This window comes from Podarcis raffonei, chromosome 16, assembly GCF_027172205.1.
Source record: "Podarcis raffonei isolate rPodRaf1 chromosome 16, rPodRaf1.pri, whole genome shotgun sequence".
Classification (NCBI taxonomy): Eukaryota; Metazoa; Chordata; class Lepidosauria; order Squamata; family Lacertidae; genus Podarcis; species Podarcis raffonei.
Window position 1 is genome coordinate 22262787 of NC_070617.1, and position 24986 is coordinate 22287772.

At 45.9% G+C, this 24986-nt stretch overlaps 1 protein-coding gene across 3 annotated transcripts in view; it reads left to right on the forward strand.

Moving 5' to 3' along the window:
- Window positions 1–19610: 19610 nt before the first annotated feature.
- The window catches only part of CCDC60 (coiled-coil domain containing 60), a 59375-nt gene continuing 53999 nt past the window's right edge, over window positions 19611–24986 (forward strand). For 2 of the 3 annotated variants that reach the window (XM_053369827.1, XM_053369828.1), the window contains exon 1: window positions 19611–20939. In XM_053369827.1, the coding sequence (XP_053225802.1) occupies window positions 20655–20939 (285 nt within the window). In that variant the 5' untranslated portion in view covers window positions 19611–20654. The remainder of the gene's footprint in view (window positions 20940–24986) is intronic. The other variant, XM_053369829.1, reaches the window with a different exon arrangement.

Below are 24986 nucleotides of genomic sequence, written 5' to 3' on the forward strand. Positions count from 1 at the left end.
CCACATAGAGGGAGGTTCGGAGGGCCAGAATTGGCCCCTGGACCTGAGGCTCCCCACCTGCGTGCCAGAGGGACTCATTCCAGAAGTCCTTCACTATCTGGGACGCAACCTCTGGGAGGCTTCTCAGCGGAAGGTGAGAGGTGGCGGTTAGCTTCTAAAACCGGGGTGGTTGTATAATAAATAATTGCCCCAGCTACACTGTGGGCGGCTTCCAGCATAATAAAAACACAGCAAAACATCAGACATTAAAAACGTCCTGATACAGGGCTGCCTTCAGATGTCTTCGGAAAGTTGTGTGGTTATTTATCTGTTTGGCATCTGAAGGGCAGTTCAGATCGTTTGGAGCCTGGGTGAGCTCCAATTCCCCACAATTCCTAGCAGCTGTGATGTGTTGGGGGCACTAAAATGGTGGCTCCCACTGACCCAGCTTGCAAGCACTCACTCAGGTTGTCACACCGGCTAGAGGGGATGGTGGGAGTGGGCCCTTTCTCAGGTGCTGAGACCTTCTTAGCTTCCCCCAGGTGATGCCCAAACTTCCCTGAATCTCTACTACATCAGCCCATCAACATCCCAAGGCTGTCCAGGTGTTCCAGAGGTTGAGGAGGCAACAGGTTCAATGACACTTGAAATTCCTTCAGCTTGAAGAGGGCAGGGCTATGGCAGTCATTGGTCCTTCCCTGGAGGGGGGAGCAGGGCAGAGGTATATGGGCTCATTTGCCATCTAGCCTTCACTTTGCATGCAGGTTCAACCCCCCTTTGGCACCCCCATGTAGGACTGAGAGAGATTCTGTGCTTGAAACCCTGGACTCAGCTGCCACTCAGTGTGGAAAATACTGAGCACGATAAACCAATAGGTCTGACTCAGTATGTTGAAGGCAGAACCAGCCGCCTTTACTCCAGCAGTTAAATGCCTTCCCACCTTTGCTCAGTTAAGCTGCACATTCTTCCTGGTGCCACAGTTAACTGAGGTCTTTCTCCCTACTTGAAAGCTCCTGGCTTGTGTTCCCAAAGAGAGTTCAGGGTCCAGGGCATCTTCCCTATGGCTCGTATATTAAGATCAGATGTAGTCCCCTTGCCTGGAAGAAATCACACAGAAGTGTAGGATCAGAAATCACTCTCAGATACTCCTATTGAGTATCCATCCTCCTTTTTATTTGCACAAAGCTTGTGTGGAGGTTATACAACATCCGTCATTCATTGAGTAACATTCTGATCTGTTTGCCAGGCAAACAATGCTGATTCAAGCAGCTGTTCTACCCACTTTCCCTGTTCCTTTCCCCATCACTTTCCTTCCTGCAAAAACATCCATTGGTTTGGTTTGGTTTAGAAGCGGGTTTAGAACCCTCTTTTTATTGGCATCACCTGAATTTGCAAGGATGTGACTGAATCCCATGCTCTGTTCAATGTGATGCTCTGGAAGCCACCAGACAGCTCACAATGTGTCAGAAAACTTGGCTCTCCTCCGTGTCCCATTCACTACAATCGAGCGCTGTTCTTGGGCCCTTTGAACCATGGGCTGCTCCTGGGGGGTTCACCAACACACCCACCCCTGATTTTGCACTAAAGTTGTCCCTCTGGGTTGCCGTAATCCATCAAAGTTTACGAGTCTTCCTGGAGTGTCAATGTCTAACTACTGATTAAGACTGAGAACGCCTTGGTCCTTGAGAGACACGGAGTCCTCAGTGCTCTGGTCTTTAACCCGTTCCCTGCCAGGTTCTCATGATTGCTTCTTGTTCTCTCAAGGGCTGTCCTTGCGTTGGGACAGGCCAGGCCAAGCCAGTCTTACAGAAACTCGGGATTGCAACAACACCTTATCAACTGATCCTTTCTAGAGAAACACTCCCTAGTTGCAAATTAACGCCTGGGGTTGTAGGCTATGTTAATCCCACTCAGAGTAGACCCATTCAAAATAATAAGCATGGCTAACTTGGCTCTGTTCATTTCAATGGGCCTACTTTCTGCAAGATTTAATTGGGTACAACTGCCTCTATGACCCCTGGTTTTATCAAGGTCTTACAAGCCATGCTCCAACATTTTGTATCTGTATGTGGAATGTAGCAACAAGTCGTTTGTCATGAATATAATTTTGGTGTATGTGAGATATTTATGATAGTAGGAATAGATAGGTTAAATGTTCGGTATTCTCGGCCTTTAGGAAGCTTTTCCTGCTTTCTTTTTTTAATTAAAGGCAATCCAGCTCCCCCTAAAGTTGATGTGAACCGGAAGATTAGCTATTTTTGAGTGGGGTGGGTACGTTCTAGACCTGCAGGATGTCATTAGTCTGAAAATACTTAAACATGTGAAATTATGCCCTTGTTTGGAGCAATGTCCTTTTTTTTCCAAATAAGACTTGTGCTTTTATTGAACAATAAACCCAAACTGAAGTTTTTAGTTGTGTGTACATGTATACCTGCTACATCCTAACTCGGAGGTTTTCAGATTGGTCCACTAGTTCCATTCATGGCTGGCTAAGGCTGATGGTAATCCAGAACAACTGGGCTTTATACCTGACCCAATACATCTCTTTTTACACCTCACCCTCTGCTATCCCCTCACAGCTCACCCCAAGCCCCATTTCCTTTTTAAAGGAGGGGGTAGGTGCTTTAAAGAGCGGTTTGCCAAACTGCTCTCTGAAGCACCTCCATTAAACAACTCTTCTGGGCTGGCTGCTCCCATGCTGCTTGTTCACTCACTTGCCTGCCATTCAGTGCAGTTGATGGAGCCACCTATTGATGGCCATGTGAACTGCAATGTGATGATAGCCTTACGTTTCTATGTATATAGGAAGGCACATAAGCAGAATTTTATATTTTTGGCACATATGTATGACATTGTAAAAATAAACACATTATTTATCTGTTATGAAGCCCCTCCATGGATGAATGTGAGTGGCCAGGGTGAGGGCATTGATCTTATTGCCAGATTAATAAAGGAAGCCAAATTGTATCAAGGCGGGCATGTTTGACCTGCCTCATCACCTCTCCCCATGTCATGTTGAATGCTCTGAAAGTGCTCTCTCCCATACCTTTCCTAGCCATATCCACTCCTGTTGAACAGACTGCAACGCCTCTGACCAACAGGCAACAATCAAACAGGTGCCCCATTGTTACAGTTCCAGAGTGGAGAGGGAAATGTGGGGGAGAAAGTATTTGCTTATTTCTTTCCACAGCTGTTTAAATTGCCAAGCCGTCTTCTTCAGGAAACGTGAGCAATCGCATTTATGAAGATTCCTAATTTATATGGGTTGTGGCAACCCTGCGATCCAAGGGTGTGTTGAGAATAAAGCCTCTCTCTCTTTAATCAAGGCTTTATTGAGCTTTTAATCTTCAGATAAAAACCGGATCCTACTGGGATATGTTCCTGGAGCATGTCTAATGAATACAGCTGTACAATTGTGGGTTTCTGAGTCCTGGACTGCGACCAGAATTATAGGATGCAGTAGCGTGGCCTCGAAAGATGTAATGTATCATTATGGAAAACCATGAACTGTGAAATTCACACCACCTGTAAAAAAAGCCTTACCAGTTCCCTCTCTGGCAGACAACAATGTCATCTATTGTTGTCCCATTTGCAACAGATTTAGAAATCACTGCTCCATTCAGCTCAGCATTCTTACCTTTTCATGAGTGTAAATCCTATATTATTATTATTATGAATACCATTTGTATGTGGTGCAGTGGTTAGAGAGTTGGACTAGGACCTGGAAGAGACATGGGTTCAAATCCCCGCTTAGACATGAAGCTCACTGCATGACCTTGGACCTGTCACTGTTTCTCAGCCTAAACTACTTCACAGGATTGTTGTGGGAATTAAATGGGGGGGGAGGAACCATGTATGCCAGATACTTTGAGCTTCTTGGAGAAAAGGGTGGGAGATAAATGCAAGAAATATAAGATAAATAAATCATTAGCATTATGATTAGTATTCATTCGTCCCTTTTACACAAGAGCAACCCAAAGCAATTTTCAAACCAAAACAGAAGAAGTACCATAAATACTTTAAAAAAACATGGTTTCGTCTGGCACAGCACCTGAAAATAGATAGTGATGGGGAAGAACATTCCACAAGCCGGGTAAAGGTAAAGGGACCCCTGACCATTAGGTCCAGTCATGGCCGACTCTGGGGTTGCAGCGCTCATCTCGCTTTACTGGCCGAGGGAGCCGGCGTACAGCTTCCGGGTCATGTGGCCAGCATGACTAAGCTGCTTCTGGCGAACCAGAGCAGCGCATGGAAACGCTGTTTACCTTCCCGCCGGAGTGGTACCTATTTATCTACTTGAACTTTGATGTGCTTTCGAACTGCTAGGTTGGCAGGAGCAGGGACTGAGCAACGGGAGCTCACCCCATTGCGGGGATTCGAACCTCCGCGACAGGGTGAGCTCCCATTGCTCGGTCCCTGCTCCTGCCAACCTAGCAGTTCGAAAGCACAGGAGCCACCATTAAAAAGGTCCCATTCTAGTGTTGCCATTATCCCCACCTCCCTGGGAGAAAAGTCTCAGATATATTGTATATATATCAGGCATATTATATTTATTTTTACTCAACGAAATTTGTATACTGCTTACTCATGTATATTTGTATACTGCTTTCGCAATTTAAAAAGACGACTGTTTACAAAGCAGTTTACAAAGGACAAGCTACAGACTACATTAAAAATACCAGTATATATTCAAAACAAATTGACATTAAAATCAGCAATCTTAAAACAATTTTTTTTGTTGTTTTTAAAAAAAACCTTCAGGATTGTTCTCCTGTACTATTTCAGACACGTGGTTTACCGTATTTTTCGCTCTATAAGACACACTTTTTCCCCTTCAAAAATTAAGGGGAAATGTGTGTGCGTCTTATGGAGCGAATGCAGGCTCCTTAGCTTCAGCGATAGCAGCGCGAAGCCTCCGAAGCGCAGAGAGAGAGCTCCCTCCGCGCTCCGGAGGCTTTGCGTTGCTTTCGCTGAAGCTGCCTGAAGCCCCCGGAGCACAGTGCGAACTCCCACTGCGCTCCGGGGGCTTCAGGCAGCTATCCGCAAGCCTTCGGAGTGCAGCAGGAGTTCCCGCTGCGCTCCAAAGGCTTGCGGATAGCCGCCTGGAGAGCGAGAGGGGTTGGTGCACACCGATCCCTCTTGCTCTCCAGGCTTCGCTTCACTGGAGAGGCGCTACACAGTTTTCCCTCTCTGCACAGTGCCCTTTCAGCGAAGCGGGAGGAGAAATGGAAGGGGTTCCGTTTCTCCTACCGCTCCGCTGAAGGGGCGCTGCGCAGAGAGGGGGATAATTTTTTTTTCCTGTTCTCCCCCTCCTATGGTCCGGTGCGTCCTATAGAGCGAAAAATACAGTATATACTTATGTATGTGTTTGCCTTGTCCATTTATGGACTTGAGAGAGACCTTAGAATTTCTATAACAAGTCCTACCTCCTGCAATGCATAAATAAATACACAGCTGTCCCGTATGGGGATCAAACTCGCAAACCTTGGCGTTCTCAGCACCACGCTCGAACCAACTGAGCGTACTAGCGCCCTACTTTCCAGTTCACTTTCGGTTGGGCTGCCTACTGCATAGAAAAGGAGTCAACTCCTCCAGGAGCGGGAAGAGGGCATCTGAGGTCATTCCTCCGCTTGCAGTCTCTAGCAACAAAGAGGCTTTTTGAGCTGCTCTCTTTGCCCTCGCCCGGGCTGTTCGATAACACTTTCAAATACTTAGAGCCGCAAGAGGAGGGGAAGATAATGGCCGCTGAGCCAACTGTATTACATTTTATGGTTCCGTAGCAATTACGCTGCCTTTTATGGTGTCATAACATATTACGCTTTATGGCTTAATATCCGCTTTAATACGGAGATGCGGGCGCTCAGAATTTTAACGAGGGGAGCCCGCTCCCATCTGGAAGGGGGGAAACGGGCTCCCGACAGGATGGAACAGGAGAGGCCGATTGCAAATTGAGATGGGCGATTACTCTTGATGGTGGCGCCTTCGTTCTGCACTCCCTACTTGGCCAAACATGCCACCACAAAGAAGGAAGCCATGCTGCTGGCATCTGTTGCATTCAAACTTGCACATTGCTTTGCACCATGTTTGGAAAAGCAAACTTTTTACCATGCACGCATTTTCTCTGTGCAGAGTAACCTCTGCAATTCATTTGAAAGAGGGACAGAGAGCATGTGCCTCCACGCCAGACAGCCAGTGTCTTGTGATGGTTAGTGTTGGACAATGACCTGGGAGACCAGGGGTTCAGATTCCCGCTTGACCTTGACGCTCACTGGGTGTGACCTTGGGACAGTCAGCATCTCTCAGCCTAACCTACCTCACAGGGTTGTTGTGAGGAAGAAATAGGGATCAGAGGAGAACCGTCTGTCATGAATGCTTAAGTGGAGATTCCTGCATTGCAGGGGATCAGACTAGATGGCCCCTGGGGTCTCTTCCAACTCTACAATTCTGTGATTCTGTGTACACCACCTTAAGCTCTTTGGAGGAAAAGGTGGTATATGCAGTGCTTTTTTCTGGGGGGGGACACAGGGGTGCACATACCCCTAAACATTTTGTGAATCTAAGTTTGGCCTCATTGAGGGGCAGTATCTCAATACAAGTAGGAAAATGAGAGTACAGTGGTACCTCAGGTTAAGTACTTAATTCGTTCTGGAGGTCTGTACTTAACCTGAAACTGTTCTTAACCTGAGGTACCACTTTAGCTAATGGGGCCTCCTGCTGCCACTGCGCTGCCGGAACACGATTTCTGTTCTCATCCTGAAGCAAAGTTCTTAACCTGAGGTACTATTTCTGGGTTAGTGGAGTCTGTAACCTGAAGCATATGTAACCTGAGGCGTATGTAAGCCGAGGTACCACTGTACCCCTAAACATTTTTTAAAGAAAAAAAGCACTGGGTATATGTATAAATAAAATAATAAGAACAACATGTTTTTGTTGCTGAGCAGAAACTCCCATCATCTTTGGTGAACTGCTGGCTGGGGCTGATAGGAGCTGGAGTCTAACCACATCTAGAGGGCCACATGTTCCCCGTCCCTAATTTAAAATTTTATTCATTTATTTGTGATTTATTGTGTAAACAGCCCACTTTTTCTCTCCAAGGAGCTCAAAGTGATGTGTGTGGTTCCCTTCCCCCCACTCATTTAGTCCCTACAACAGCCCTTTGAGGTAGGTTAGGCTAAGAGGCAATGACTGGCCCAAGGACACCCAGCGAGCTTCTTGGCCGAGTGAGGATTTGAACCCTGCTCTTCCAGGTCCTAGTCCGAACTACTACACCACAGCAAGTAGCTTTGTGGGGTTTCAATGACAGAGTCTGAGGTTGTCCAGACGCTCCCCCTTCCCTGCGATGTTTCCAACGAGAAAATTGAAGCCCTCAATAGTTCCTAAACCCTCACTTGAGAAAGAACCAAGTGGCCCTACTCTTTGCTCAGCAGACAAACAAAGGCCGGAAGATCAATTTCTCCCAAAGTTTCCTCAGAAAGCTTTGCTTCAAAACAGCCAAGCCCAATTTCAATCTCCTTCCCTCCTCTCGTCTCCTCTCTCATCCCTCTTTACCTCTCACCTCCTTCCCCTCCCTTTACACATGCAATTTGATTAATCCATAAGGATTAACCTCTCTTTAACTCCCTGATTAGCTGCATTTTAAAACTCCATTTGTTTTCCTTTTTCATCAAGTCCCGCAATTTACATCAATATAGACATACTGCAATCTTTCGGAAATCAGTGCAAACTCTGGAGAGGCGTGACTGGAATCTCAATGGCATCTCGTATGCGATCAGGTTTTTCTTCCATTTTTTGTCCAAGGGTGGAGAACGCTTTTTTCAGCCTGAGGGTCACAATCCTTCCAAGACAGCCTTCCCAGGGCCACAGGCCAGAGGTGAGCAAAGCCAGAGGCACAAGGGGACAGAGTTACCTCTGTCCAGTAGACTAGTTTGCAAGCAAACCCCTCTCAACCCTGCATCCAGGCAAGCAAGCGGCTTTGGTCCTACACCCAGACCACACAATTATAAGCCACCCCTCTCCCTGATCTGGATCCTGAATGTTCCTAAGAGCAGGAGGACAGTATAGATTTGGAACAGTGGTTTGCAGAAGGGGATAATTCAGAAGGCAGAAGCTGGGAAATCCTGGATGGGGAACAGCTAGCAGAAGAAACAGAAGAAGAGAGAGAGTTAACAGATTCACAGTCTCTGGACAGCATTCACACACACACCCATCTCCAAAGACACAGAGAGCTCATAAAGTGTTAGAACAGAAAACGAAGAGGGTACAAACTCAGATTACAAGACGTAGGAGTGATGTAGATTAATAGGGATGGAGGAGGTGTAAACCTTAATTGGGAGCACCGCTATTCTGGGTGGACACTTTCCTTTGTCCTTTGCTGTGTTTATTAAAGAAACTAACTGGTAAGAATTCTTTTTGTTTGATCTGCTCATTTACAGCCACGGGGGAGGAAGTCGATTCCCCGAAGCCTGACAATAAGTGATAACTGTATGTGGGGCAGAGAATAAGCATTTTCCCTAGTTCATGTTAACCCAAAGTCATAACAGGGGAGAAGAAATCACTGTCACATTTTCCCAGCCTTTAAAACAATGTTGCGCACTACCCAAGTAGTTCAAAGCACTTACCCCGAGTTCAGTTTCCTTGGTACGAAGGTCAGCAGAGACTGTGGTGTGCTAAGGGTATCATACCCTCCAACACATTAAAGGCAAAAAAACCTGGGACACCGTCTTCCAGGCAGCCACCTTCCTGTTTTTACTCGCGAGAGGACGGTGGCTATTTTGGGCACTGTGATCTTGAGCAATTTTGTGCTACGATGTCTTAATCGCAGCCTGAAATTGCACTAGATTATGTTGCTCAAAATGGCCGCTATCCTCTCACGAGAAAACCCCCCAAGATTTCCCAGTTTGTTCGGGACACTTGCCGGGTATGGGATATATGATTTTATTTACACAGATATACCACCTGAGCAAGGGACGCGGGTGGCGCTGTGGGTTAAACCACAGAGCCTAAGACTTGCCGATCAGAAGGTCGGCGGTTCGAATCCCTGTGACAGGGTGAGCTCCCGTTGCTCGGTCCCTGCTCCTGCCAACCTACCAGTTCGAAAGCACATCAAAGTGCAAGTAAATAAATAGGTACCACTCCAGCAGGAAGGTAAACAGCGTTTCCATGCGCTGCTCTGGTTCGCCAGAAGTGGCTTAGTCATGCTGGCCACATGACCTGGAAGCTGTACGCCAGCTCCCTCGGCCAATAAAGCGAGATGAACGCCGCAACCCCAGAGTCGGTCACGACTGGACCTAATGGTCAGGGGTCCCTTTACCTTTACCACCTGAGCATAAGATGGAAGAGCTCACAGCATTAACACCCCAGCAGATCTTGCTTCTCCATTCATCTCTGTGCCACCTGCTCCCAGCTAAGTGCTCACATATACCACTGGTTATTGTTCTCTTACCTACTAGTTTGGTGAGGTGGTGGCAGGGAAGGGAAAGTGGAGAGGCCCACCCACTTATTTTATGGCACTCAGCAACTTCTTTGGTCATGCTGATTGTGGTGCTTAACTAGCCAGCCAAAGGCTTTGCCTAAACAAAAGGACTGGTTTGGCAAGCTTGGTCTTACACATTCAGAGAATTGTAGAGTTCGAAGGGACCACAATCATCTAGTCCAACCTCTTGCAGTGCAGGAATTTATTACCCAACGTAGGGCTCGAATCCACGACCCCGGAGATTAGGATTCTCATGCTCTACCGACTGAGCTATCCCGAGTTCCTTACATCCTACCCCCATGGATACAGGAGCCGAAAAACTGGTCATTATCCAGACTGCCTCCCGAAACCACAACATCATGATTCCTCTTGCAACAGCAACAATTCTTCTCAAGTGAAGGCCTACATTCGCTGTGCCCTTAGATAACAGGAGTCCACGGCAGGACATGCTTTTGACTGCGCTGCCACCTGCCCTGACGACGACCGATCATCCTTGCCAGTCAACAAAACAAACAAGCCCTGGTACCTAGGAGGCAAGGAAGGGAGACTCTGCAGCGGGGTGACGTAGGGATCAGATCTGCCCAGGGTTGCTGAGGAAATGCCAATTGGCACCCAGTTCCACAGTGAGGCAGCCTGCATGACTCTCTCTCTCTCTCTCTCTCTCTCTCCATTTAACATTGCAGAAAACAAATATATTTACATCAAATTCCAGTATAGCGGTACCTCAGGTTACAGATACTTCAGGTTACAGATGCTTCAGGTTACAGACTCCGCAAACCCAGAAATAGTACCTCAGGTTAAAAACTTTACCTCAGGATGAGAACAGAAATTGTGTGGCGGTGGCGCAGTGGCAGCGGGAGGCCCCATTAGCTAAAGTGGTACCTCAGGTTAAGAACAGTTTCAGGTTAAGAACGGACCTCCAGAGTGAATCAAGTTCTTAACCCGAGGTACCACTGTACCCAGTTTCGACCCCCTCCCCACTTTCTGCGGCTGCTTGTTTTATTATTTTCAATGCATATCCAAGTTAAACCTAATTACTATTTATCCAGTATTGTCAAAACTAGTTTTGTTTCACTGCACGTCTTTATATTAATCCAGCTAATAATTTAATCCCTTTACAATAACTTTTTAGATATTCAGTAAATGATTTCCACTCTAAATTAAAAACTCTGTCTTCTTGGTTTCTTTTTTCTCCCAGTAAGTTCCACCATTTTTGCGTACTCCAACAGTTTTTGCTGCCATTCTTCTTTGGTTGCAACGTTATCTTCTTTCCGTCTCTGGGCATAAATCATTCAGGTCTCCATGGTTGCGTACATAAATAAAATTTTGTATCCTTTAGGTATCTCTACCCCTATTATTCCCAACCAAAAAAAGCCTCTGGTTTCTTAGTTAAAGTTATGGCAGTCTGCATGTCTCTTGGTCTCATACAACTGTCTAAGGAATCTTTGCCCAATTGCCTTTGGCAAAGCAGGCAGCACCCCTCAAATCACGCGCACGCACGCACACACACACACACACACCCCAGCTTGTTTTCCAGCATCGTCCGCTCAGCTGCCATGGAGACCATGATGCCACAAACACAACAGTGTCAGAAACGGAGCTGGCACAAAGCTTGCAGGACAGTGACCCGTCTAGTTCAGCATCCTGTTCTCAAAGTGGCCAATGAGAGATGTCAATGACGGAAAATCTGCACTGAGTGCTGCAGTCTCCCCTGTTGACTAGTGGTATTTTTGCACCTGCAGTTATAAGGATCCCCAGTTGGCAGCAAGTATTTTGCTTTTAATTGAGGGCTGAGGGATCAGCAGGAATGGCTCTTTTAAACATGCACTAAGAGGACAAAGGGCTCTTTAACTTAAAGGTAAAGGTAAAGGTATTCCTGACCATTAGGTCCAGTCGTGACCGACTCTGGGGTTGCGGCGCTCATCTCGCTCTATGGGCCGAGGGAGCTGGCGTTTGTCCGCAGACAGCTTCCGGGTCATGTGGCCAGCATGACTAAGCAGCTTCTGGTGAACCAGAGCAGCGCACGGAAACGCCGTTTACCTTCCCGCCTATTTATCTACTTCTGATCGGCAAGTCCTAGGCTCTGTGGTTTAACCCAGAGCGCCACCCGCGTCCCTCTTTAACTTACTCTTTAACTTACTCATCCCCATCTGGGACAGCAATGAAGGCTCAGGCAGAGTTTAAGAGCATAAAAAGAGCCTGCAGGATCAGGCCAATGGCCCTTTCAGTCATCATCCTGTTCTCACGGTGGCCAACCAGATGCTTCTTGGAAACCCTCAAACAGTGTCCGAGCACAAGAACAGTACATGCACAGAAAATAGTAGATCAAAGCTGATGGAGATCCCTAATGATCATTATTGCATAATGATAAAGTTATTGTATAATCTTAGAAGAGGTGTGGCTGTGAAGAGGCCTGGCTGTGGTTATCGTGAAGGGACCGTACACTTCTAAATTTGCCACTACGCCACCAGGACCGAAAACAACTTGACTGACTGCTATACCACGCTTCTGGAAATCTGTTTTGCCGACATCCCCGTTCTTTGATCTTAAGTAGTACAATGATTTTGACATCAAAGCTAATTCCCAAAGCTCATTTATCCAATCTCTACTCTGAGGTATTATTAAAGCTTTCCAGTTTGTTCCCTGAGTAAATGGCAAGCTTACAGCCACGATCATGTAAGAGGTTAGTTCTTTGTATTCTCTATTTATTGATTGAAAGGTGTAATTTAACAACAGTAGTAAGGGATCCAATGCCTGGCTGCTTCAGATCAATATACGGAAACCATTTTCTTTCCCTCATAGGCAGGGCTTTTTTTTTTTTCAACCGGAACTTGCCGGAATTCAATTCTGACACCTCTCAGGTGGGCACCATTGTCATTATGAGAACAAGGAAGGTGTTCTGGCACCTTTTTTTCTAAAAAAAAAATAGCACTGATTATTGTTATAAAACCATCACGGTTTTAGAGGCAGAGTGTTTGAGGACCGAGACATTCGCAGGGAAACCAAAATGCTTGTTCACAAAGCTATTGTACTACCAACCTTACTGTATGCTTCTGAAATGTGGACCACCTATAAACACCATCTCCAGCTCCTCAAAAGATTCCATCAACGGTGTCTCCAAAAATTTTTACACATCACTTGGGAAGACAGGCGAACTAATGTCAGTGTACTGGAAGAAGCAAAGATCACCAGTGTTGAAGCAATGATTCTTCAACATCAACTTTGTTGGACTGATCATGTTGTGCGGATGCCTGATTATCGTCTTCCAAAGCAACTACTCTATTCCAAACTTTAAAATGGAAAGTGTAATGCTGGTGGTCAACAAAAGGGGTTTTAAGACTCTCTCAAGATAAATCTAATAAAATGTAGTATAAACACCGACAACTGGGAAACATTGGCTTGCGAGCGCTCCAATTGGAGAACAGCCTTTGCCAAAGGTGTCATGGGCTTTGAAGACACTCCAACTCAGGTTGAAAGGGAGAAGCGAGCTAAGAGGAAGGCACATTTGGCAAACCCTCACCATGATCAACTCCCTCCCGGAAACCTATGTGCCCACTGTGGAAGGATGTGTGGATCCAGAATTGGCCTCCACAGTCACTTACAGACTCACTGTTAAAACACATGTTTATGGAAGACAATCTTATTCGGCTACGAGTGATCACCAAAGAAGAAGAGGCTCACCTTTCCAGAGGTTGTTTCTCAGAGTGTGTCTTGGATGGACTTCTGGAATGAGTCCATCTGGCTCTCCGAACCTCTCTCTATGCACTGCTCGTAGGGACAAATTGAACACAAAATGCATAAAATGATGCACGATGTGAAGCAAGTGCTTAAAACTTCTAGAGCAAAAGGACCTCAATGCGAATTTGCTTATGTGCAAATTTAAAGCAACTTGTACACCATACATTTAAAGCACTTTTAGCTGTTGTGGCTTTTCCTCAAAGCATCCTGGGAAATGAAACTTGCTAAGGGTGCTGAGAGTTGTTAGGCGACACCCCCCTTCCCTTCACAGATCTACAATTCCCAGGGTTCCATTGGAAGAGGGACTGATTGTTAAACCACTCTAGGAATGGTTGCCCATTGAGGGGAATGGGCGTCTCTCAAACACCCGTAACATCCTACAGTTCCAAGGATCCTTTTATATATTACGTATCCTTATTTTACAACTGTCTTTCGCCTGTTTCTCTTTTAATGTGAACTGCTTTGAAAACAGAAGCATATGTGGGAAATAAATATAGCAGGGCTATTCCAAAGAGCAAATATCTAGCCTTCAGGGTTACAACAACACACTTGGAAGCAGGCAGGCAAGGGCCACTGAAGCAAGCCAAAGGAAGTGCTGAATAAGATTTCTAGGGCAGGGAGAGGCAGTTTCACTGCCCTCGCTCCTCCTAACGATTAGAATCAGCAGCATTAAGTATGCAACCAAGAAAGAAAATTGCAACTAACTTGATTGGCATAATTCATATTGGTCGTTTGAGGGCCTTCTTCATGTGCTTTCCCCAGGCAGTTCCAGGAGGTTTGTGGCAACTTTAGGCGGCAAGCGAAAATGGTCCTCTTTAACCAGGCCTTTGGCTAATCAACATCCAATGCCCTTTTAAAAGTGTTGTGGGAGGGGAAGGAACATTTTACCATATGTGCTGGGAATGTAAAAAAGTGAAAAACAGCTGGGAAATGACATATAATGAGATGAAAAAAATGTTGAAATATACATTTACTAAGAAACCAGAAGCATTATTACTTGGCATTGTAGGAGATGATATAAAAAGAAAAGATTGTAAATTATTTTTATATGCAGTGACGGCAGCAAGAATATTATTGGCACAAAAATGGAAGCAAGAAGAATTACCGACAAAAGAAGAATGGAGGATGAAACTGATGGACCATGCAGAATTAGATAAATTAACAGGAAGAATTCGAAATCTGCGGGACCAGAGATTCACAGAAGACTGGCATAAATTTACGGACTAATTGGAAAGTAATTGTGATGATCAGATTACACTTGTAGGTTTGCAAGAAGTTTTGTAAGGTGGACTATTTGAAATATTGTAAAAAAAAAAGGTAACGAGGGGGACTGTTAGTTAGGATAATTAAAGGCAATAGGAATTTAAGAAATGCAGAATTAGTGATAAGAACGGAGGATCATCAGAGGGGTTGATGGAAGTCCAAAAAGATTGTATAAGAAGTGAAGTTTTGTTGTATGAATGATAATTAATATGTAAAAATTAATAAAAAATAAAAAGTGTTGTGGGAGGGGGTGTTATAGAAAAAATAGAGGGTCTGGCTTTTGCTGCCCCACTCCCCAAGGGACTGAGTCCCCCTAAGTCCATGATTGGTCAGAGATGAATGGATGGCGGCAAGATCCATAGAAAGCAAAGCAGATCTTTATTTTTCCGGTTTCAACATAGTTGCCTCCCCTCCTTGCAAGGAGGTAGGAGAGAAGAATGGTGGACAAGCCCCTATAAAGACTTTGGAATCCCCACCATGAAGCTTCACAGGGTGACCACAGGCCAGGCACCGCCTCTCAGCCTAACCTACCTGGCAAGGTTGTTGTTTGGATTAAATGAGGAGGAGAGGGAACCATGCAAACCACCTTGAGTTCAGTTAATAATAAAGAATAATACAGTGGTACCACTGGTTACAAACTTAATTCGCTTCGGAGGTCCGTTCTTAACCTGAAACCATTCTTAACCTGAGGTACCACTTTAGCTAATGGGGCCTCCCGCTGCCACTGTGCCGCTGGCGCACGATTTCTATTCTCATCCTGAGGTAAAGTTCTTAACCCGAGGTACTACTTCTGGGTTAGCAGAGTCTGTAACCCGAGGCGTTTGTAACCTGAGGTGTTTGTAACCCGAGGTACCACTGTAAATAAAATAATAAAAATAATAGCTGGGATTCAACACCACACTGTTATGAATATTCCATCTTTCTTGCCACTAGCCAGATGGAACCATCCCCCCTCTTCTCCCCCCCCCATATGCTGTTCTGGGGGTTCTCCCAACACTCCCCGCCCCCATTTCAGGGGTGTAACGGAGAAGAGGAAGCCCCATTGTGCAAGGAAAAGTCCTCCCATGGTGCTTTCACTGATGGTGCACACAAGGTGAATCTCGCCCAGTATCCACAGCCTTGCTCAGGGTAACTTCCTCATGTAAAGATGAGAGTCGAGGGAGCGAAAATGTTTTTGAACATTTGGTAATAACGTTTGTCAAAGAGCCAGCTGATGACTGCGTTCCTTTGGTATGCTCTCTTACGGCATTTGTTCTGATGACGCCCCTGGAGCCCTGGAACAATTTCACGAACACAAAACTTTCCAAGTACATTAAGAACCTGTCAGAGACTTAACCGTAACAGCTTTTCATCTTCAAGTACCCACCAGGGTTGCCTCCAGACTGTCACTGTTCTGCAGGAGCGGTTCAGTCACATGCCAGAAACTTAAGTTTGCACAATTAAAGCATATTACCCACTGCCTACATCTTCAGCGGAAGAAAAGGCTAAGGAGTAAACTATGGTTGCCATATTTCAAGAGGTGAACAAAGTTCTTGAGCTTTTCAGGGCCCCCAAAAGAGGACGTGTCTGGGAACTCCCGAACGTATGGCAAGCCTAGAGTAAACGCCACACACAGCCTTTCTCAACCTGTGGGTCCCCAGATGTTGTTGAACTACAACTCCCATCACCCCTAGCTAGCAAGACCAGAGCTCAGGGATGATGGGAGTTGTAGTCCAACATCTCAGGACCCACAGGTTGAGAACCACTGCATCTGGAGTGGAGTCCCTAAGATGGTTGGATGGCGTCTTGAACACCTCCTTCCAGTAATCCCAGCTGCCAACTTGGTGCCAAACATATTGCTCTGCTTTCCTTTTGACAAGCAGAGACATCACCTTGCCAACAAAGGTCCGTATAGTTAAAGCTATTGTTTACCCAGTAGTGATGTATGGAAGTGAGAGCTGGACCATAAAGAAGGCTGATCGCCGAAGAATTGATGCTTTTGCATTATGGTGCTGGAGGAGACTCTTGAGAGTCCCATGGACTGCAAGAAGATCAAACCTCTCCATTCTGAAGGAAATCAGCCCTGAGTGCTCACTAGAAGGACAGATCATGAAGCTGAGACTCCAATACTTTGGCCACCTCATGAGAAGAGAAGACTCCCTGGAAAAGACCCTGATGTTGGGAAAGATGGAGGGCATAAGGAGAAGGGGACGACAGAGGACAAGATGGTTGGATAGTGTTCTTGAAGCTACCAACGTGAGTTTGACCAAACTGCGGGAGGCAGTGGAAGACAGGAGTGCCTGGCGTGCTCTGGTCCATGGGGTCACGAAGAGTCAAACACGACTAAACGACTAAACAACAACAACATCATATTGGTGAAACTTAGAAGGGGGTCATTGTCTGGGCACCCCAGGACCTACATGCACTGCCCAGGCTTGCACCCCGATGAGGTCATTTCAGTGCTGCAGATGCAGCAAAAACAATGCAGGAGACAGCAGTTATGAGTTACTGGTCTCTGCAGCCACTTCAGGCGCTGTGATTCTCCAGAGGTTGGACTTCACCGCCAGAGGCACACTCCATTGTCTCTCGAGACGACAACAGAAAACTTTCATCCTCCGTGGAAAGCATCATAGCTCAGTGGTACGGCAACTGTGAATTACACTGGGGGGCGTGGAACTGTAAAAATTTAGAAGAGGAAAAGGACTCTTGGGTACCTCATACACAGATACCTCTGCCCCACAAAATAGCGATGTAGATCTCTTTCTCCCAGCCTTTTCAATTAACCTCCCCTACTGCCGGAATTGCTGAAAAAGAAGTATTTGAGAGATTTAACACAGGAGTAGTATGTTGACACTTTAATATCTCTGCAGAGGTTCTGGCTTGATTTTTGTTTTGGCTCTTAAGATTCTGTTTTCCCATAAGCTGTTATTGAAATGTGATTGAAATGCTAACATTACTCCATTGCAAAGAACTGTTTTTATGTTTTCGCATATTGTTGACATGTCCATGGACAAGAACACATTTTTAAAAAATAATAATTGCTGTCATTGCTTCCATTCTGAACATGATTTCAGTTGTGGAAAAGTTCTTTACAGATTAAAGTCTAATCTAATCTGGACTGTCTGAGCAGTGTCTGTCAACGGCAGTAGCTCTGGCTGGGTCAGGGAACCATAGGATGATGTTTTGCAATATATATTTTACTGTCTTTTTATATAAAAAAGTGCAAACCCTCTAGAGAACTTTTATTATTGTTTGATATATATGAAATGCTGTGAATAAATAAATCTTCCTGTTCTTGTATTGGCAGGTGCAGATAATCAATGCTATGTTGGGGCCTCCCCAGCTGGAGAAGGATGCCCCCACACCAGCAAGAGGATTTATTTACCACCCCCTCCCAGTTCAGCTTGGATGAGGGTGGCGCTGTGGGTTAAACCACAGAGCCTAGGGCTTGTCGTTCGGAAAGTGAGCAGTTCGAATCCCCGCGACGGGGTGAGCTCCCGTTGCTCAGTCCCTCTTCCTGCCAACCTAGCAGTTTGAAAGCACGTCAAAGTGCAAGTAGATAAATAGGTACCGTTCTGGCGGGAAGGTAAACAGCATTTCCGTGCGCTGTTCTGGTTCGCCAGAAGCGGCTTAGTCATGCTGGTCACATGACCCGGAAGCTGTACGCCGGCTCCCTCGGCCAATAAATCGAGATGAGCGCCGCAACCCCAGAGTCGGCCACGACTGGACCTAATGGTCAGGAGTCCCTTTACCTTTTACCCAGTTCAGCTCAAGTTTGTTAACAAGCCCACAGACCTCCAGATTCTACCTGCCCCCCCCATACCCAACTCCATATACTGAGGAGAAAAGAGGCTCAAACGTACAAGTAGCTTATTGAACTTTTTCATTTTAAAAAAATTGCTCCCATGGAGCTTTCTCCTCTCCTCTCCTCTTGTAAAGCCATCCAAGGTGGTGGCCACCAGTGCCTCCTGTCCTGTGGCAGTGAGTTCCATAGTTTAACTATGTTCTGTGTGAAGGAGAACTTTCTTTTTATCTGTCCTGAATCTGCCAACATTCAGCTTCACTAAACGTCCACAAGATCTAGCCTTAGGAGGGAGAGAGAAAACTTTTTCCCCACCCATATTTTCGAGTTAGAGGACTCGAAAAAAGGTAAAAGAGGTTCTTCTCCCCCAATCTCCACCTTTAAACGAATACAAGCACCGCTTGGCTTGAGGAAAATTTCTGTGAAAGCCAAAGTCTGGCTTACTATTTTGGGTACGCCCCAATAAGCACCACTGTCTCAAGCAGCAGATCTCACTGAACTGCCAAAGAAGGAACTTTGCAACTGTACCAAAGGAAGCAACTTTTTCAGCAGGGGGCCGGTCTACTGTTCCTCAGACCTTGGGGGGGGGCGGACTATATTTTGGAGGGGGGAAATGAACAAATTCCTATGCCCCACAAATAACCCAGAGATGCATTTTGAATAAAAGGACACATTCTACTCATGTAAAAACCCGCTGATTCCCGGACCGTCCACGGGCCAGATTTAGAAGGCGATTGGGCCGGATCCGGCCCCTGGGCCTTAGTTTGCCTACCCATGATCTACACGTATATCCACTTCCACGCATGGGCGTAGCCAAGTAGGGGGCAGGGAGGGGCAGATGCCCCCCTAAATCAATAAAATTCAGAAAAATACATAGCAAATTGAGGTTCTGCCCCCCCCCCCAAAGACTCCAACAAAAATCCTGGCTACGCCCATGCTTCCACGGAGCCTTCTATTTTCACCAATACGTAATTAAAATAAACCATATGAAGTCATTTAAAAGAAATTACAACGAACGGGGGAGAGATAGTTATGAACAGAAAGTTCTTGTTTCCATTCTACCACGCGGGATTCTCAGTTCATTTAGGATGCGATCCTACCGAGCGATAGGATAGCCCATCTCATTCATTAAAGTGAGGGCAAAATTGTAAGGGCGGAAACAGCTTCGGCCAGCCGCCGCTGCCATGGCTACGGAAAGCGACGAGCGACCATTCCCAGCCGGCGCCGGAGCGTTCCCAAGCGGTTGCCAAGGGCAACAGGCGACGCCTTTTCCTCCTCGCTCCCTCCCCACTATGAGGGTTCCAGCTGGGGCTGAGAAGGCGCTCAAGTTCTAGATGGGGGGAAGGCCTTGAAAGCGACGTCGGGGGGTTGTTCCGGGGTGGGGGAGGGATTGTGGGGTCCGGGAGGAGGGTTAGGGTCTTTGAAGGGTGTGTTTCACTTCATGAAACCGCCCTCTCTGGGACTGAGCTTGGTTGTAAATAATCCATTCAGTGAGAAGGGTCGTCCCAGTTAGGGCTTTCTGAAAGAGAGGAGGGGGCTGGGAAAGAAGTCTCAAGTTCAGGGGGGGTCTTTATAGTAAAGAGGGGGTGATGCCAGCTGGCGACTGGCTTTGGGAATCTCAAACAGCAAATGGTCGAGAAGTCTTAGGGACTAGAATCTTGTCCTGTTTTTAAAAGGTGGGGTGTATTTGGGCCTCGAGTTAGCACTCTAGAAAAAAAGGGGGAATCAGTGGGGTTGTTGGTAGGGAAAACTTAGGGGTTAGAATCTATTTAAAAAGAAAAGAGGATAATTTGAGCTGAGATCTGGTTGTCTTTAGCAGTAGGAAGACTGGTCAGTAGGGCAATAGAGTGGCCTCAGGAAGGACTGGATTTGTGTTGGGGTGAGGCTACACCCACCCACTCCAGGGCCTGTGTTTAGCAAGTTCTTAAGAGAAATGATGAGCCAAGTGGTTTGAGACTGGTGGCAGTTCTTAGTTGGATCTGAAGGGGAATCGTGCAGCCTTGCTGGCATTTTAATTGCGGGCAGTTGCTGTCAGTCAGCCCTGGACAAAGACGAGGCTGTCAAATCTGCCTTGCCTTTTCAATTAGTTACCTTTCTTTGGGTTCCCAGGGCACAGAGATGTTTATACCTGAGTTCCTTGCAGCAGCCCGACTTGTTTAGTGGAATCATGGTCCTAGTTTGATGTGAATTGAAGGCAGAGGTGCGTTTGTTGTTATTTCCTACTTGCGAGTGACTAAACCCCCCCCCCCAAATCTGCAGCCTTTACCTTTTGAAGCTGCATTTTATCCTTCCAGGCGCTGTTTGTGGTGTGAGGTACGAGTGAGAAAGGGTACCGTTATAGTAACCGAAACGAAGGTTCAGAGGCCCGGTTAAAGGAGTGGTTTTTCCTAGGAAGCGAGGTGGCTCTAAAACACCGTCAATATGCCTATGCACCCAAAGTCAGACCCCCGTTACTTTGTCGTGATCCGGCCTCTGCCCATCCCCAGCCAGAAAGGCCTCAAGGTCCAAGCTCGAAGCAACACCATCTACAACTGCTGGGATGTCACGAGAGAGCAGGTCTTCCGGGAGAACTACCATCGGAGAATCAAACAGCTCACGCAACAAGGCTACTTTACTCCCAGCTGGAAGCCCTATCAAGATTTTGGGGACCCTCTTTACCTCGATCCGAGGAAACTCACCCTCTATGGTCTTGGACAGCTCCCACTGGTAAGTATAGTGCTCTCTTAGTATGTTCTTTGCTTGTGACATTAAAAAGTAGGTGGTGGACCTCATTAAGCCATAGAAACCGCACACTGAGGTCCAGCTCTGAGGGCCTTCTGGCGGTTCACTCACTGCAAGATGTGATGTTACGGGAACCAGGCAGAGGGCCTTCTCGGTGGTGGCGCCCACCCTGTGGAACGCCCTCCCATCAGATGTCAAGGAAATAAACAACTACCTGACTTTTAGAAGACATCTGTTTAGGGAAGTTTTTAAATAATTGATGTTTTATTCTGTTTTTAATTTGTTGGGAGCTGCCCAGAGTGACTGGGGAAACCCAAAATAGCGGTCAACTGCAAAGGGGATTCAGATATTTAATTTGGCACATTTTACTAGAGAATCTTCTGCTGTTCTATTTTATGCAACAAACAATCTTAGTAGTTGTGACCATGGTTTATATTGTATGTGTGGTGCCTGATGATTTTTATGGTTATTGCTGTTTTTCCTTTTGTTATTTTTCAAAATGATGCCATGGCCTATAGCTAGCGCAATAAAAGTCGATGATGATGACTGGGGAAACCCAGCCGGATGGGTGGGGTATAAATAATAAATTAGTATATTATTATTATTACATTTGAGACATGATTATTACAGCAGGTAGCACTGGTTGCGAGGTTCTGAATCCTGGGCAAAGCGACCTGAAGAGGCCCCTGGGCCTGAGTTTTAAAGGTTTATCTAAATGGCTTTCAAGTTTAACTAAAGTGCTACCTTCGCCCCTGTGATCTTGCTTCCAGTAAGATAAGCTAGGGGTGTGTGTGAGGGGGGAGGCTTTTTGGTGGTGGCTCCACTGCTGCGGAATTCCCTTCCAACCTAACTGCACATGTCCTCAAACAGGCCTTCCAAAATGTACCTGTTCCAGGCTGCCTTTCCATAACAGTGCTTTTGTGTTGCTGCTTTCTGAGCCTCTTAGGATTTGTTGCTTCTAATGTATTGTAATATTTCCCATCTGAATAAAGGTGCCTCCTTGTGAGGGCTGCACGCAAAAAGGTGGCCGATAAATACTTGAATACCAACAACAACAATGGAAGGCCAATTAAAAGAGTGCTATAAAAGCAAATAAAGGTGAAATTAGGGGGATCCGTATAGATAAAAACAGGGTCTGATTTTATATGGCGGGGAAATCCTGGGCTTAAAAATACCTCTTTACAAGGCATCCGAAGCAATTGATAGTTGTTCTTTCATATATAGATACCAGGAACCTCTTTTTCTGGCTGATTAATGGAACAGGACGATTTGTGCCCCTCAGAGAGCCTGCGTTCTCTCAGAAACTCAGGTGAGAGTTTGGGGTCGGCCACCCACAGTGCTGGCCTAGCCCCAACATTTCCCCTCCATGTTTAACTCGGTTTTTAGAGTACAGCGCCTCTAGCCTACTCTTGAAAGTGCTTGCTGAATGCAGTCAGTTCTCGCCCCCCTCTCTTCCGCATCTGTCCCCAAATGGCCCAGCAGAGCCCTGTTAGTATTCATTTAAGGACTGTGAAATGACCCATTTTGGTTTTAGAATCCCGGCTTCTGCTCTCCAGAGATGGGCGTGCATTAGGCAGCCAGCTCTGATTCATTGAAAATCAAGGAACGTTGCGTCCCCAGACAGGCTTTTTGATTACCTGAGTGTTCGAAGCTCTGTGTTAAAAGGTCTGGTTTGATTCCTTAGTGAGCCGGCACAGAGGGATATTAGTCCCCTTTTTATCCGTTCAGAGAGTTAATTGCCATGGCAAGCTTGTCTGCGATACCCAGGAGCCGGCTTGTTGACTTCTTCCAAGTAAAGAAAGGTGACTTTTTCCTCTCTCTTTTTTTTCTCTCTCTCTCTTTTTCTTTTTTGGACACACTCAAAACATTTCTGTTCTTTTCAATTTGGAGCATCATGGATGCTTCAAGCCTGCTCTGCGCTTGTAATCAGACCCCGCTGGGTAATTGTGTGCTATACAGAAAGAAGATGGGTAATGAGATGGGTAACTACATCTATCCAGGAAGAAAATGGAGCCATTTTTGTTGACTGGCGTAATTTCTGCACCTGTAGTTAGATCCCTCAGTTGGCAGGCTTTGAATTAAGTGGGGGCTGTGGGGTCAGTAGCCGTGGCTCATTCCCGCATGTGCTAAGAGGACAAAGGGCTCTTTAGCCTACTATTTCTTAGTCAGAACAACAGTGCAGCTGTACCTTGGAAGTCGAACAGAATCCGTTTCAGAAGTCCATTCGACTTCCAAAATGTTCGAAAACCAAAGCACAGCTTCTGATTGGCTGCAGGAAGCTCCTGCAGCCAATCAGAAGCCCTGTGAGACGTTCGGCTTGCAAAAATAGTTCACAAACTGGAACAATCACTTCCGGGTTTGCGACATTCGGGAGCCAAAATGGGAACTAAGCTGTTTGACTTCCAAGGAACGACCTTAGAGGCTTTGGCAGACATTTTATTGCATGCTGTTTCGTTTATTTACTTAAAGGATTTATATACTGCTGAATTTTCAAAGCCTTTAATCAGTTTGCACAATATATGCATTAAAATTACCAGTCAGAGCAGATATTATTATTAGAAAAGATCTTGAAAATAAAACTGCTGAGCCTCTGAGAATTCTTGGAGAACAGGTAAGGTCCCTGCAAACTGGAGGCATGCAAATTGTTATGTACTGAAGTTCTCACCCTGGGCCAGCAAGGGGATACTGTAGATAGTTCAGATCCACATATGCAAATAAGGGATCGAAAGTGACGTTCAGTGATTGGATAGTTACAGAAAATGGTTACTGTTGCGTTCTAGTGGAGCTCTATATGGTAAGCAGGCTGGCTGAACCCTTCAGTTCAGTTCTGTTCTGGCCTGTAAATAAACAAGAGCTGTTTGAAGAATCGCTGTGTCGTCTGATATGTTCACCAACAACTTAACACAAATGTTGTCCCCATCTTCAAAAAGGGGGAGAAGACTCAACCACATGATTTCGATATCAGGAAAGGTCCTAGAACAGATAATTAAATATTCCGCCTGTGAGCATTTAGAGAAGATGCTGTGATTACTAAGACCCAGCATGGATTTCTCAAAAACGAGTCATGCCAGACCAATCTCATTTTTTTAAATTTTTTTTTATAGAGTTACAGGTTTGGTGGATCAGGGGAATGCTATGGGCACAGTGTATCTTGATTTCAGTTGGAATTAACAGGTACTTGTTGAAAAGAAGTAAAAAAAGGGGGCTAGTAAGGGGGGGAAGGCTAGTAATTTTTGTAAGCCCATTTGTAAGGCTGAGTTTAGCTGCCAGAGGGTCTGGAAAGAAGAAGAAGAAGAAGAAGAAGAAGAAGAAGAAGAAGAAGAAGAAGAGGAGTTTGGATTTGATATCCCGCTTTATCACTACCCGAAGGAGTCTCAAAGGAGCTAACATTCTCCTTTCCCTTCCTCCCCCACAACAAACACTCTGTGAGGTGAATGGGGCTGAGAGACTTCAGAGAGAAGTGTGACTAGCCCAAGGTCACCCAGCAGCTGCATGTGGAGGAGCGGGGACACGAACCCGGTTCACCAGATTGGGAGATTCAATTTGGCTAGGGTGCCAAGGAGAATGATTTGGAGCCCTAGTTGTCTAGGGTGAACTTCGTTTCTCAGTATATTCTGGGTCAGAGAGCAAGTTTAAGTTGGTGTGGTGCAGGTACTATATGCTCAAAGGGTTTGTCTTCAGCAGCATCAAACCCACAATCAGAGGCATACGGAGATCATTATATTCCCATATGTTTCAATCTCTGTCAAAGGCCGCTTGTTATGTTTCCCAGACTTTAAGACAGGGAGAGAGTAATGTCTGAAGTTGTTGACAACTGAACCATCCCCGGGATCAAGGCTGTTTTGGCTTTTCACTGCACAACTGGAACACACTTCCCTAACACTTGGCCATTTGCTCTGTGTAATTAAAGCCCGCCGTTGTCTGTGGGCAAAGTTCAGAAGTGGCCTGGAAAAATGAGCTCATTTTTAAAGCATCATCAGAGCTATTTCTAGAGGATGGCTTTGTCCTTCGGTGTCATCAAGCAGCCAGCCA